Raw genomic sequence first — 16,758 nt, forward strand, 5'->3', positions numbered from 1 at the left:
TCTGACACTGAAAGCCTCCTCTCCCACATGTCTTAACAAGGCCAGGAATCTCTCCCTAAAATTCAGATAACTGCCTTTTTTTTTAAGATTTATTTATTTATTTATTTATTTATAGAAGCACTGAGTACAGTCAGAAGTGCGGGAGGGTGAGAGAATTCGCCAGAGCGGGGAACAGAACAGGCAGACCGACTAAATACACTGCTGAGGGGAGCAGCGGGCATGGCAGGAGAGGCCTGCGCTCCATGTGGGACCCTCACCGGTGGCCAGGGATCAAACCTGCACTGCAGAGGCTGCAGGCAGCTTCACAGTCCAGTGCTCAACCACTGTGCCACCAGGGGAGGCCCAATAACTGCCTTTTCTTGTGCCTCACATGGGCCTTAGCTGATACCCAGATACCCAGATAACTTTTTTCTTATGGACCCAGAAAGACCCTTGGGGAAAATGTGGAAAAGGATTTGTTTTCTTTACACTACTTGGTTAGCTTGTTGTGTCAGCATTCTTACTGGGAAGTGGATGGAGTGGGGGAGCATGGGGGGTGGGGTGGTCCTGTGTTTCAGCTGCATCGTCCAGCAAACATACACTCCTTTTGCTTGGCATCTTCCATGTCAAAGTATTTAAGTCTTTATATACTCTTGAGTAATTCACTCAAACTTTCTAATATGTCAAATATGTCAAAAGAGGGTATTAGTATTGTGCTTCCTTTGAAATATTGCTGGATAGCTTGATACAGACCATTCTCTTACATATGTTCCCATAATCCAAGATTTCGGCCTTGAAGAGGCAAACATAAATGATTCACATCAGAACCCATAGATTTTACTCTACGTTGTATGTCTTTTAGACAAGGGTTTTAGCCTGTTCAAAATGATGATTGTAGGTCATATGTTATTAAAAATTTTAAGTGAGATAACACAGTCTGCTGTATTAAGGGCACTCAGTGTAAGGGAGAATTACCTTTTGGAAATACATGAAGGAGTAAGTTTCTTTTGTTCATTGCCTATGAAGTGGTATTACTTTTACCTTGCTGAGATTATGGAAATGCTGGACTTGCTGTGCTATAGAATATTGATAATAACATTACCCATCCCTCATTATTCTGCTGTGACCTCACTAGCTCAAATGAAGTTAAGAATGGTAATAAAGCACAGAAACTTGTGCCAACATACAATACAGTAGACCCCTTAGTGTGTCTTCTGTGTGCTATTAGGCCACACCCATTAGGCCATGCCTGTGTGTGTTTTAGGAAAAAGCAAAATAATATTGACTATACATTTTCATGTAAGGCATGTGTTATGGCAAAAAGAACAAGGAAAGGGATAAAAACTGATGGAGAGAAGCAGCAAATGTCTTAAGCAAGTGCGATTACTTATAATGAAAATAGAAGGAACATACAGAAAATGATAAAGGCTTAAGGTTATGTTTGTAAAACCCTTAATATATTTTTTATTTGCTTTGGGATAAAAGTCTTCCATTAGGGCACAGAGGCCAATTTGAGTCTTTAGGGGCTCAATCCTTTAGGGGAAGTCACTCTCCAACCTGTGAGACATTTAAGTAGAAATTAAAGTAGGTCATCCTATTACTAAGGAGAGCCCTCAAGCAAGACAATAAAACAAATCTTACTTGTTGGTAAAGGTCAAAGCTAGAATGAAGAAATCTCATTGGAGGCAAAAGGAATCTATCCCCAATATTTAAAGAAACAAAGTTTACACTAGCCTCCACAAATTTGGAGCTGTTCTTGGTCTGTAAAAAATTTGTTAGTAATTATTACACATGCATGAATCAGCTCTACAAGCACATCCATCATTGTTTTACTGCCCAGGGAAGTTTTCATATCCACCCTCATTCAGAACTGGATTGCTGAGAACACTGCCAGGAGTGCAGTGCACATATCCCACCAACAGCACCCCACCTCCACAGCCATCAGTACCTCTTTCACTAAGTGATTGAATACAGAGTGTAATCAACAGGCTAAAGGAGACAAGAAAGTGAAAAGGAAATAAAAGAAATGGAAAAGGAGCCTGAAATGAGAATTTAAAAGTGGGATCAAGGCTGTTGACCCCAAACCTGTGCCCTCTGTACCCAGGTGACCCTAGCAGACATTACACTTCCCCACTTTTTTCCAGGCACCATTACTCATTGGGAGGTTGGTGCTTACTTATACCTAAATTATATCTAAGAAACCAGTAAAATGGGGATTCGTTTAAATTATTAGAGCTTCATTAAAAATACTAATTCTGCAAGCTTATGTGAGAGAGTGCGTGTGGTAGATGTAGATGCTGCTGGGAAATTCATTCAGATGCTCTTGATTCATTGTGATGCTCTTGATCGTCTTGTTTTGGGATTCTGTACAATTGAGAAAAATACCATTCTTGTAATAAAAAATATGTATTAATTCACATCGGCAGTCTTAAAAAAGAAACCAGGCAGAGGGCCAAGTGAAAAATCATACTTGGAATTTAATCAATGTGCTTATCCCCTTCATATCACTGTTGTTGGCAATTTGGAGGTTTTTGACATAGATGTTGAGGAAGACTAAGTGGGAGGTGAGAGTTGTTGCTGATGGTATTATAAGGATGCATGGTTGAGGCCACTATAAATTCTGTAGACGAAATAGAGTTTTAATAAGTCCAATAACCATTGAGAGGTGGACTGCCATTCATCAAATGCATTGAATGGTAGAATATGTCCATTTTCAAAGTATTTTTGTTCTAACATATCTTTAGCTATTTAACTCAAAAGAGTGAGGAAATGGACCATTGTGCACATTAGAATTATACTGAGACTATTGATTCAAGGTTTCTAGTGAATGAATTATCAATATGGCCAACTGCAAATTTCTTTTGGAATTACTGTGAATTGGCACATCAGTGCATTTGAATGGATCATGCATAACCTAGATTATTGTTATAGCAAATCCCTTGTAGGGTATATAATATTATGACTATGATACAACTTTGGAAAACCACATGACCCTCAGACACTGAAAATACATTAGGTAGTGATTCCTCAAGTGTGGTAGGTGAAATGACATCTGTAGCTGTAGTGTTCTGTGGCAACCTGTGCCAAATAGTCCAGGCTAAAGTGCACTGTAAAGGCTCCCTGCCCATCAGAAGTGCACCATGCCACATAGGAATAAGCAGAATGACAAAGTCTGCCATTCTTGGAAGGTATCGGGGATATCAGTTATCGGCCTCTGACTTCACTGAAAAAGCCCAGAAGGGGGAAGATCTAATGTGATGATAGCTCTCCAGGACAGGGCGGGAAGGAAAGATTATGTCTGGGTAAAACCTTTCAAAAACTCCTTTTCTCTGGGAAATTTATATTGGCATCATTAAGCTCCATGAAATGATCCATCCCTTCTTGGTAATTATAAGAACATATGTGAGCACATTAGAATTTATTTATCTGTAAGTTGTGGCCATGAATCTTAAACTTTATAGAATGGGTCTGATCCTGAAAAATTGACTATTTAGTGACATTTCCTGCCTTGAATGTAATTTGCCTTTTGACATCCATAATGTATTCTAGTAAAAACTTTGATTTCAAGGCGGAGGTATACCTTTTAAATCTTCTTCAACAAATGTAAACACCTACTTCAAAGGAAAAATAATAAGGCATAGTGATTATTTGACTCATCAAATAGTTAAAATGAAAAGGGTTGAGTGTGTTATTTTTGCTGTCTCATGTGGTATCACTGAATGGCATGAATATGGTAAGCCCAGATTACCCACAGTTCAAATGCATTTTTACCTTCTTCAAACCACCTCAACATATTTGGTTTTACCCTCAATGTAGTCACTTTAGACTTTGTCTTTGTGTTTTTTGTGACTACTCTGTAGACAGCCTTGGTCCTATGACTCCTACTAAATCTCACTAAGATTTTGGTTAAAGCCCTTTTGATCCTGAAAAGTCAAATCATAAAATAGCCAGTTACTTTTCAACGGTAGAATTCATTCCTGTCAGGATAGTCATTGAAGTATATCAGAAAAGGGGAGGAAATGCCATCTCATTTTTCAGATTTAAAAAAAAAAAAAGTTTCACTTTAGGAAGTCACTGGAAAATGACAGAATTTTTTCAAAAGAATTATTTTATGCATACAAGAACTGGGGTGTAGGCCAGGGGTATAGGGGTGGGGAGGGAGGTGAGACAATTCACCAGAGACAGGGTAGGGAGCAGAACAGGCAGAACCACTGAAATACACTGCTGAAGGGAGCAACAGGCAAGAGGTGAGACAGGAGAGGTCTGCTGTGCCATGTGCATTAGCTCCCTGGCTGGGGATCAAATGCTTCTTGCAGTGGCTGCTGATAGCTTGACAGCGCCATGCCTTTAACCCCTGTGCCACCAGGGAGGCCAGAAAACACCAGAATTTAATTTTCTAACTTACTAATAGCTCTATCCCATAAAATTACCAATACTAAAAAGCGCATGTGCCAGCCAGTCTTGTCCATTCCACTCCTGAACTCAACCATGGCAGAGGTCAGGATATACAGCCAAGCACCTCTGCTTTAATCTACACCCAGAAAATTTGTTCCTAGAAAATTTCACATGCTGAATTACCCTAATTCAAAGGACCACCATCTACAGAATCCTCTGAAGATTTCTCATGATATTAGTTATTATACCTTGGATATCTGCAAGTGTGCTAGCAAACAGTGAACATCTACAGTCTCTTATTTCACATGTGTTAAATAGGAACATGGGAATAACTGCATAAGCATTTCCATGGAATCTTGAATAAAATTAGAGCTCTGTGGACAAGCAATATACATTGGTCCTTTTCACCAGGAAAAGGTAAACTGAAATGAAAGTAGTGGCAAAGCATCTGAGAAACTATATAGCAAGTAGTAAACAAAGTTTTTTATCCCAAGATCATTTCAAGACCAGGCTCCCAATTCCATCAGAATAATTGATTTTCACATAAATGTGCATCTCCGCTTTGTATGGAGCTAAGGCAATGAAGCAATTTGGAATGCACAGAAAACCAATATAAAGATTTCAATATCATAAATGTAGGACCCAGAAGAGGTGCAATTACTCGAAAAAGGTTTCAAAAACAATCCTCAACATTGCTGATTTCTGGAACCAAATGCTAGTTTCTATTATCAGTCCATCACATTTATAGCTTTATGTGGGTCTAGTAAAAATTAATTATTAATTATACATATATAGAGAGAAAAGAGTAGAGAATCTAGTTACAATGATTTCCTGAAATTAACATTAAAAAGCTTTTTATGACTCAAACATTTTCCCCAACCAGAATATCTAAATGGCTATCTTAGTCATCTCAGGCTACCTTAACAAAATATCATAGAAATTCAGTTTCTCATAATTCTGGAGGCTGGAAGTCCAAGATCAAGGTATGGATGTAGTCGAATTCTGATGGGAACTCTCTTCCCTTCTTACTTCACTCTCCCCACCTTCCCTGGGTGCATGCTCTTCCACTTCTTCTCAGGCACCAATTCTCTCACATTCAGAATCCATCCATTGACCTCGGTTAATCTTAATTACCTGCTAAAAGCTGGGTCTCTAAATACAATCACATAGAACCTCAAAATACAAATTGGGGGAAACATATTTCAGTCCATGCCAACTATATTAGCGACAATCCAGTCCCTTTCAGTACAAATATTTTTAATACCTTTTCCCTACCAATAAATGTTTCCTGAAATGAAATTCATATGAACATACCAGATTAATATCTGAGGCCTCTAAATGGTCTCTTAATATGCTAAATTCATTACAGGGTTCTTTAATCATTGTTACTACCCCTGACACAAACTTCTTATCTGAAGGAATGCATGTACAAAGCTTTTACTGTTTTCTCTGTAAAAGCCCGTGTTTTAAAGTTGCCCACTGCCCAGTAAACAGCCAGGTTCACATCATAACCAGCCATTATGGAGACAGCACTGTGAGTTGACCTTGTATGACTGTAAAAGAAATCCTGTAAAGTCAATTTTATTCTCACATTGACTTCTGTATTAAATGGTATGTATAATACCAGAGAGGAAAGAAAAATCCGAGTCTGTAGGAGGAACTTAGGCATAGGAACGAGGGGCGGGGGGTGGTATGCACCACGGGCTGTTTGCAGTTGCCTATTGGGAGGTGTGAGCCTCTTGGCCAATTTTTTTTTTTATTAACTGTAGTGTCCCTTCTCTACCTCCTCTAAGGCATGGGGATTTCCTTGAGGTCTAACAGTCACTTAACTGTACAGTTACAAATTCCAAAAAATTAAATATGTAAGGTGATAAGTATGTTAATTAAATAAGAGGAATCTTTTCACAGAGCATGCATCTCTCAATCACCATGCATACTTAAATATTATACAATTTCATTTCACAGTTAAGCCTCAGTAAAGCTGAAGAACATACAAATGCCATCGGCCCATTCCTTTTCCACCTTAAGTACAGAATGTTAGAAGTGATATCAGACAGGGCTGCAAAGTGTTGAGCTATCCCAAACTGGAAATTGTCATTTTCTTGTGGTGTTTTGTTTCTTAAATTGAATTTTTGACTCATTTTCTTAGTCTGAGATCACACAGATGGATGGTCTTTAAGAAAGCACCTCATGAGTTAGGAGCTCATCCTGTTCACTTTTACGAAACCCCAGCTAATAAAGGTCTGGTACACAGCAGGCACTCGGTAGGTGCTTTCTGAATACATCACACACACTTAAACAATAAGAACATGAAAACTTTTTTATGTGGGGAGAGATGCTGGAGGAAGCATAGACTCTGAGCAGTTATGATGGGTCTAAACAACAAAAATATCAGCAGGTAGTCCCAGAAGCAGGAGAAAACACAGTCAGAGAATCTGTCTCTCCTAGCTCTGTCACATGTTGGATGTGTGACATTGGGCAACATACTTAATTTCACTGAAACTCAGTTCCCCTATCTGTAAAGTAGGATTAATACTATGTGCTGTTTATATTACCCTTGCCAACATGGGAATCCCTCCCTTAACTTTAAATAGAACTCTGAATTCAAAGAGGAAAATACACAATAAGGAATTCACTCATGGATTCTGAAGAGGGCAGATTTTAGTAAATTAATATGCCACATATGCAAACAGGAGACATTTTCATTTTCCAGTGAACATTTGTTCCTCAGAATGGCTCATGGGAATCTTGTCCTTGAAGTAAAAGTCACTGTGTGCAGGATGTGGCTCCTCATCATCCAAGCGGGGTCTTGGTCTCCCCTGCATGTCTCCCCTGGTGGCTCAGAGACACAGCCACATGGGATTCCACTAAATGCTGCACCCTGTCTTTAGACCAGAACCTGCAGTCCATTTGGCTGGATGTTCAAATCAAGAAATCTACATCCCTCAAGGCTGGATGTAAGGCTTGAACTAACATCCCAAAGAAAAAGGTCAGCACTTAGATACACAGCTCCCACAAAATGGAATTTTAATGAGCAGAAGCAAAACCTGATCTCCTTGCTCAGAAAGCAGATGTCTTTGTTCTTTTCATGTTTCAATATTTCACTAACTCAACATTTCCACTTTTATTCGGGTACCCCTCCTCTAAGAACTGAAGAGAAACTGCCTCTTTGCACTGTTTTTTCGCCTAAGATGTTTAGAGTCATGTGTTTTAGGAAAGTGTTAAGAAAGGTGTTTTGAGGCATCAAGGTTTGTTCTGGAATTCCTAACTGAGATCTGACCAAACTCTGCAATTTGGTGTTATGATTGGAGACATGTGACTTTTGGTACGCATTTATTAACAACGTGAAGGTGTGTTATCCTCCCTGTTACTGGCTCATTAAGGGAAGGGGAGGGCAACGGAAGAGATGCAGGAGACAGAAAGTTCTGGGGAACTCCTAAGAATTAAATACAAGTTTAGGGCCTCCCCGGTGGCGCAGCGGTTGAGCGCTGGGTTGCGAAGCTGCCCGCGGCCTCTGCGGCGCCGGTTTGATCCCCGGCTGCACCCCGGCCACCGGAGGAGGGTCCCAAATGGCGCGCAGACCTCTCCTGCCGCCCGCTGCTCCCCTCAGCAGTGTACTTCGGTCCTTCTGCCTGCTCTGCTCCCCGCTCTGGCTCTGGTGAATTCTCTCACCCTCCCGCGCTTCTGACTGTACCCAGTGCATGTATAAACAAAAAACAAACAAACAAATAAATAAATAAAAACATGCCTCTATTAAAAAATAAATAAATAAAAAAAAAGAATTAAATACAAGTTTAAACCTTTCATGTATTCTTTTATCCACTTTGAGAAAATATACTTGAATTAAATTCCTTTTTCTAAAATAAGGCCTTTGTTTCTGCATAGTGCCTGATTGTTAAAATTCAAATTGCAAAGCTGAAACTTGGGAATCTTTTCCTTCCCCATAAACAGATACATATGGGTACTCTGGACACTCACCCAGCTCTCCTTGAAGTAGCTGGAATTCCACCTATGTATGTGTGAGCAGAGCGCATCACTTCCAGAGAGCAATCAGAGGTCAATATGGCATTTTAATGAGCTCCCCAAATTTATCAAACCCCCCAAATTAAGAAATGTATTGCCTTCTAATTCCTTTATGGTATTGGAGTCCTGTCCTCACTCTCCAGGCCAAGCTTCTTTTTGCTTGGCATATTCACTTGGCCTCTTTATGACGATGGAGGTGTAGTTCAAGAGCAGCTTTGCCTATTCCAGATACTAACCCATTGCTCAGCTAGCAGAAGCAATTTTCTCACACATCCTCTCCTGATTAACAACAAAAGTGTTTTAGCAGTTGTAAAAGACTCTTGTTTAATGACTGGAGATCACTTTGCTCAAATTCATGTTCTTCCCCTGTCCTCACAGAATTATGTCATAACAATGAAAAGCTCTGGGTTTGCAGGCAAAATTGAGCGTGTCAGAGACTGTACTCTGTCATGTATGAGTATTTTCTCCATAATCTAAGCCTGAATTAGAAGAACATCACAGATGCACGGTGCATTGGACATGGAGCACATGCATGCATTTAAATCACGTATATCTTACTTTTTTACTGATGTAATTGTGAAATATGTTCTTTTTGCATTCATAATTAGGGGGTGGAACAGATGGTGAAGGCTTAGTTTAAAATAATCTGTCATTAAAATAACCTACCCTACTGGTAATTCTTCACTCTAACTGGAGTTAGGTCATAGGAAAAGAGTTTGGGGTAATTTTTTTTTTCTCTACTGCTTTGGAATGTGGAAGAAAGAGCCACTAATTGCAGAGTAGTTATATACATAAAAATTGTCCCTAGAAGGGCACCATAGTAAGATTTCACTCTGTGAAATTTGGCTGCAGTGGAATATGCAGGAAAAGAAAAAGAAAGCAGAGACAAAACTACTTTGACAAATATAAATCCATTTAGCACAATGCATTAAACATTAGTATATTTTCAATCATCAAGCTATAGTTAGTTTCATACCCTGCAAGGAAATAACCTCAGCATTTGACAAATACTGTTAGAGGCGCTCAGCTTTTGGGGTTAAGAAACTCTGTCTTACACTTTATATGTTACATCGATGTCAGGGGATATAAATTATAATTACAAGCATTATTATTCAGAGATGCTATAACTCCTGACTTCCGTATCCAAGCCTCACTCCTGCATGTGCACCTCATAGTCTTACTGGGATGTGACAAAGGAAATCTCCTATCAGTCCTGTCGGGATGGCTAAGAACTGGTTTTAGTAATAAGAAAACTGTCTTGATAAATCAGATACTTGCCATGCTTTTAAAATGTCTGTTTTACTGTTTCTTCTAAGATTTTGTTTTCCATCTGCTTTGAGGAAAGCAGATAGATTTCAGCATGGCTTTATAATAAATCTTCTCAAGGAGAGACTAGCATTAACATTTGTGTAGGTTCTTTTTCATCTTAATCCAACCTTAGTTAATAATCAGAAAATTCTACATAGTGAGTAAGAAGATGTAATTAACCCTTTGACCCCAGAATCTTAATTGGCTCCTGTTGAAAACAGTGGGCAGTTAAAAAAAAATTAAAAAGTAGCCTGCAGTGATGGAAACAGCTCAGTATATGGTGACTTTCTGAATTTAGAATTTTAAAAAATTCCACAGAACTTTCAGATTAATCACATTTGGTTCCCAGGACTCAATGAATTGAATATTTCCTTCCTCCTCCTGCCTTTTAAAACTAAGACACCCACATTGAACCAATATTGATGTTACTCTTAAAACTTTTCTATGCAGCAAAATACAGCTAATTGTCGACAGGGATGACCCTGCCTTCTAAGGTAGCAGCTGTGTGCAGAGTATCCTTTCAATCTTCTAGATGCTATTTCATCTTCCACTCTTTATTTGAAAGGTAATCAAACCTGAGTTATGGCCATTCACCTCACACTATAGATATAATTGAAATGATATGAATAAAAGGGAAAGCTATGCTTAACTAGTTTTGTTTTGTTTTGTTTTATGGCTGTGATGATAAACAACTAATCTGAGTTGTTATTTTCCCTCCCCCCCCCAAATTGGCTGTTATTTTTAATTGAATTGACTGGATGCTTTGTGTCATGTAGACATAGACTCATTTTAATCTCACCAGGAAATTGGAACATGTGTCAAAGCCCCTGTTTTTGCCAAACAAAACTGGCCAGTTCTTAGATCGCTGCTGCTTAATAGCATCAGATGTTTAGCCTCCAGATATTCCTTTTCCCTGCTATGATGCCCAAACCTTTTCTAGTATTTTTGTAAATACGTGAGATCTGAACCTCATATTTAAAAAAAAAATCACAATCACCTTTAACGAGAAAGTCAAGGATATGTATAGGTGACGAATGCATTGTACTGGACATTTGGAGAACTATCTGAGAATCTAGACTAGCTCTGATCTTCCAAATATCAGGATATAACCCATACTGTGGCATGAGAACCTGCACATCCTCTAATAGCTCCATAAATAGGACTCTTGGGAAAAATAATTGCCCCTCCTCTTAGTCTTCTAGCATGTGTAATATAAGAAAAGTCTAGGTAGTACAAGTAGATTTACTGACTTGATTGAGCAGTTATTAGATATTAGTTAGATAAAGATGAATGAAGCACCCACTGTTGAGAAATTCCATCTCCTTGGGAGTTGGATAAGCCAACCAGGATCATACCATATCATAAATGCTTTAATAATATTACAGGAGTGCAGGAGATTTAATCCTGGCCCTGCCACTAGCTGGCTTTATGATCATGTCCAGCATTTGCCTCTGTGCCTCAGTTTCTTCACCTGTAAAATGAAATTTCAGAGTATAGGCAATTATCTTTATGCCAACTGCACCATCCTTTCTTCTCTTCCCAACTAATCTTCCAACTGACCCTTGTTATCACAGGAGTTCTCTGTTGATCTCTCTCTGTGCTGTCTCTCTGACCTGACCATGAAAGTTCAGAATTTGATACAGTGATTCACACAGCTCTCTGTGATTGTCTAGCAGGCCATGGCTATTAGGTTGATTTGAAAATCTAACCAGGCCCTTTTCTCCAGCAGGTAGAGGGATTGAGGGGGCAGGAGAAGGGTGGACTTCTTATCTTCATGAAGCATCCTCAGGAGACTTCTTGATTGACGTGAAGACAGGTTAAAATGAGATCCTTCTCAAACTTAAACAAATAAAACTTCTTTCCCATTGTACTGGCTGAAAGTAAAGTACCACTATTCTTGTAAGGCTCTGTAGGCTTTAGAAGTTGCGTCAAAAGTAAGGAGTTGGATTTTCTTAGGCAACATTTCATTCCCTGGCTCACAACTGGTTCCATGGGAAATATTATAGACCACAGATGATCAGGAAACCTCTGGTAGACATGACTTAGGAACTCTGTTATCCTCCTTCCCATTTGACCCCTACTCCTAATGATATGATTCTGTCATTAGAATAAATCATTTAAAAACAAGTGATGATTTTTAAGAAGTCACCGACAGCCTGGGAATATAAACATTTTAACTTCAGAAATGCTGTGACAAGTCATCTCTTTATTAATTTACACACAGCAGTTAGAGAATTTATTATCAATGGAAAGCATTTTAGTGACTCTCTGTCAGAGTTCAAATCCTAACACCTTCACTTACTAGAGACAGTCATGTAGCCTGACTTTGCTAAACCTTGATTCCCTTATACATATAAGGTTGATGATAATATAATTACGTCAAATGATCTTCTGAAAATTAAAGACAATACATGCTTAGCGCTTACCACTTGTGTGAACTATTATCATTGTACATCTTGACCAAAAGCTTGTCTATTGTATAATTTGATTTCTTGCGGAGCAATGAATGCAATGTGACTGTAGAATTGTTTTCAGAATATATTAAATCCGAGGACTAGGTCACGGGCTACCCACAGTTTCTGACCAGTGGGAATGTGAAAACCAATCAGCAAGGATGGAATAAATTTCATATATACATACAAACATAGATACATACATTTTCCCATATATTTATATGAGTACACATTAATATATACAAGCATATGTATCTCCCCCAAAGTTCAGTATTTTAGGAGATTCATATCATTGCTGAGGTTTGAGGCAGTGTATTTTTCTAACTGAATTTTACAGTGTTTCTTCCACTTTTCTATATTTAAAAATTATGTCTTTAACCCACCACATACCTCTTTCCAGTATAATTTACTATATTCCAAATTCACAACCTTTGTGAACACCACTAATATTTAAAACTTCTTTTCCTGTTTAAGCCGTACTCATAGTCTACCTGGTTAAAAATAAATGAATAAAGAAAACCAAAATACATGAGGATTATAGAGGGCATAAAATGCACTCGAGTTGTAAAAATTTGAAAGAAATTTATTCTCAATTTGAGTGGTAAATTGCAGTTAGAGTCCATGATTTACACTGTTTGTCCAACTGAAAAGACATCCCTCCATATGGAAAGTGAACTGAGGTTTCAAGAGTTACAGATGATATGTAGCATCCTTCTTATTTTTTTTCTTCTGCTGTTCCCATTTCAGCAGGTGTAATAGAAACTAGATATATCACAATAAAACTTTAATACAGAGTTTTGCAAAAAAGGATTACAGTTTGTATGGTTTCCGCCTATAAACATTCACCCATAATGTATTGACTTTTCCTATTTGTTCTAACACAATAGGCACTGGGAATGAGGAGAGCATAATCCTTTATTACTTAGCAAATTATTGATGTCCATAGTAGCTCTAGTGCTGCTTTTCCTTTTGCGCTTCGTATTGGAACCCTTTTTTCTCTCGTTTCATTACAATTTCCATTCCTGTTCAGCTATTTAATGGCGAATCTTGCTGATTTAATCTCAGTAACTACTATATCCAAATAAATAAATAAATAAATAAAGGCAAGATCTCATAAAATCAGCATGACCTGATATTATACATGAATTTTCTGTATCTTGATCAAAATGACAGAGACATAAGGAAGTCCCTGAAATAAAGAAAAACTTCCAATCTTAATTCAGACCTTTAATCTATTCATGTATAATACAATGCAATACTAAAATTCTAAGGACTTTTGTGAGCTATAGAGTGGAAAAAATGGACTTAAATTCACTGTGTTGCTTTGTATCAGATGCCTTATTTAAATCATCATAGATATTAACCTTTTTGTATATTTTTTTTTCCTGCAGTCTCTGGATGGCTTTGTATTTGCACTAAATCAAGAAGGAAAATTTTTGTACATTTCCGAAACCGTCTCCATCTACCTGGGCCTCTCACAAGTAAGTAAAACAATTTAGATTCTTGACAGCAACTGTGAAAGCTCCTTCGGCCTCAGTGCTTTTCCGTCTTCGACAGTTACTCTGTTTAGCATGAATTATCAAATTTATTCTTTAATGGCTCTACCTGACTCTTCTGACAAAGTCAGTGAGAAAATTTTATGGCAGTTCAGAACATTCAGAATAAACTTGTGCTCAAAACTTTAGTCCTGCTCCACCCCCACCTCCACCCCCAGGATCATTATTAATTTATTGAGAACAAATGAAGTTTCTCCTTTCAGTTGTTTTGAACTTTGAAACCTCTGTGCCCTGTAGAAGAGGGACACACTAATAGTGCTTCCCTTGTGTCCTATTACTGGATGTTTATGGAGGACCCTGCATTATCCTGGGAGCTGACACAATGACAGGGAGTCATTTGGAGTCAAGAAATGCTGAAAGAGACCATTAAAATGTGTTGCAGGGAGGGTTCCAGCAAGGATCTATTTTGCTACCTTTGCAAATGCTTCCTAACGCTGCAGTAAAATTTCATAAAATTAGGTAGTCTTTCATTATTGCAGTTTCATTTCTCACACGTGTTTGTCAGAGGTTAAAAGAAAAGAAGATAGAGGCAGATGGGGCCAGGGAGAAAATCCTAGCTGTTCTTGGTATTCCCTTGGAACACACAAATTTCACTTCCATTGGCGTCTAGGACACAGGCTGCATCTATAGAATGCCAGAGTATCTTGAAAAGTTTGCAATTCAACCAGTTATCCAGATGTTTTCTCCATAAAAACAGTGTGCCTCTGAATATTTGTGCCCATATAGGTGGTTGGCAGAGTTTGACCCTTTTCATATGGTATTTTGGTAGGGGAAAACATAGCCTTGGTGGGAGGGATTTTGAATGTGTGATGGTCTGCCAAGTTGGATAATCTACATCTCATTCAGTTGCCCCTTGGAGCTAAAGATGGAGATAAGATTTTTCTCTCTCCTCTTAAGCAGGACCCACCCCAGACTCACTGCTTCTGAAAGTTGGCACTGCTTTAAAGAGACATCCAGTGCGGCTGGAACTTATTGGCTGTTAGTGAGTTTGCTGGGTAATAACTAAATCAAGAAAGACATTGGGAAATAATAGAGAGAGTTGGCTTTTGAGGAGGATTGAGGGAGGAGGAAAAACACTGCCAAATTTTATTGTTTACTGTTGAGAATCCAAACAAGGTCTGTTAGCTTGCATGTTCTTCAAGAAAGAGTTATCGGCTATAGTAGATAGAGTGATTCTATTGTATTTAGCACACCAAATGAGAGAAACTGAGCTATTGTTAACTCAGTATTGGTATTCTTGCATCTCATTGAAATCTCTGGTTTTGTAATTTCCTTTAATAGACTTTAAACCTTGTCTTAATCTGTTTGGAAGTTGGTATCGAAAATCTCCAATTTTAAAATTGCTCTGCCACCATGTTAACAGTGTATGGAACTGGAAGCACCACTGTTTGTTGTTCTCAAATGCCCATATTCATCTGTATTATGCAGGGTATCCAACAAAGTTTAATAAGCCAGTGAAGAAGAAGGATGAATAATTAGTTTAAGCAGGTAAATGCTAATTAGGGAACTCCTGAAAAGCATCCATTATATACTAGCTCAAAACACATTTTACAGCCCTGGTTAGTGGTGTAATCCAAATTCTGTCAAGGCAACTGCATTTTCTGTAATTGAGATGTGTATGTTTGCTTTGCATAACAGATGGCTCTGTATGCTTAGACTGATAGCTAGGAAAATAATAATTGCATTATTCTGGCCAAAAGAATATTAGCTCTTGGGTTTTGGCCATTTCAGTCAGTCCTCCTGCCAGCACAGCATATGCACATATATGGATTGGATTTTCAAGGAAATTGATGCATCTGGAATAGTGTGGCCATCTGAAATATCATCTGTTCAAGAAAAATTTGGCTTTAACCCTGTGCTGGTTTCTCCTTAAAAGCAGTTTATTTCACTGCTTCTCTACTGTAACAGTAAGTCAGTCTTTTCCTAAAATCTGAGGCAAATAACTGAGATTTCTGCAGAATAAAACAGCTGGGTAGACATGGTGCAGTAACTGGGAACTTGTGTGCAGTCTTCTTCTGCTTTAGCACATGATGGGTTTTAAAATGCGTATCAATAGTTAGCATCTTGACTTAACCCAGGGCCAGGTGCTGGCCGCAGTGTGTATTGCCTTCTGTGGCGGGTGTGTTCAATGTTGCCAGAAACAATCAACTCTACAGGTAAAGGCTACATGGTACATGACAGAGGTCTTCATTTGGAGACATTATGCGACTGAAATGAGGAGTCAATCTCCAGAAAGTGATTTCGCATATGCCAATTTATGTATCCAGTGTTCAAAAAAAACATTTAAGAATAGTTCTGCGTTCACATTAAAATAATATGATAAGGACCTCCCTGGTGGCCTAGGGGTTAAGTCTCAGCACGTTCGCCGCGATGGCCTGAGTTCAATCCTCACCAGGAGGCTAACCCACATATGGTACAGCAGACCTCTCCAGTCTCGCCTGCTGCTCCCCTCAGCAGTATATTTCAGTAGATCCACCTGTTCTGCTCCCACACTCTGTCTCTGGTGAATCCTCTTACCCCCACCCCCATATCTCTGGCCTACACCACAGGTCTTCTATGAAATAAATACATAAATCTTTAAAACATAATAGTAATATGATAAGAGCATATGTATTTTTAAATATCTGTAGAATGAGGAGGGGAAATCTGTGCTAAAGCTTTTGGAGAGGATTTCCAACCCAGTTAAGGTTCTAATTTCTGATAGGGTAATGGAGATGCCTGAGACATAACCCTTCCCAAATTTCTTCAGTGGCATTTTTCAGTTGTGGGACTATAAAGTGCTCATGGGTTGCATACAATGTAAAATGAAATTTTAGACAATGATGAAGAGTTTGTAAAGTTATGGGCCCACCTTTCATTTTTAAATACTTTCCTTAATTAAGACAGCATGTATAACTGTATCATCAAAGGCTTTGATCCAGTGAAATGGTTGAGGAATATTGTGAGCACGTCAGTTTGTTAGAGCATAGCTGTGTCTGCATTTGTAACTCTCAAGATATTCCTTCCTCGGTTTTATTTTCTTTCAACATGTAAATAAATATGGT

The 16,758-nt window shown here is 38.5% G+C and overlaps 1 protein-coding gene across 12 annotated transcripts in view; it reads left to right on the plus strand.

Annotated features, from left to right (window-relative positions):
* NPAS3 (neuronal PAS domain protein 3) overlaps positions 1-16,758 on the plus strand; it is a gene marked incomplete at both ends in the record, with an annotated part of 849,875 nt that overhangs the window by 605,776 nt on the left and 227,341 nt on the right. For all 12 annotated transcript variants that reach the window (XM_084241063.1, XM_084241067.1, XM_084241068.1 and 9 more), the window contains one exon: positions 13,550-13,639. In XM_084241063.1, coding sequence (XP_084097189.1) covers positions 13,550-13,639 — 90 coding nt within the window. The remainder of the gene's footprint in view (positions 1-13,549; positions 13,640-16,758) is intronic.

Source organism: Talpa europaea (assembly GCF_964194135.1).
Source record: "Talpa europaea genome assembly, chromosome: 8".
In the NCBI taxonomy this organism is placed as follows: domain Eukaryota; kingdom Metazoa; phylum Chordata; class Mammalia; order Eulipotyphla; family Talpidae; genus Talpa; species Talpa europaea.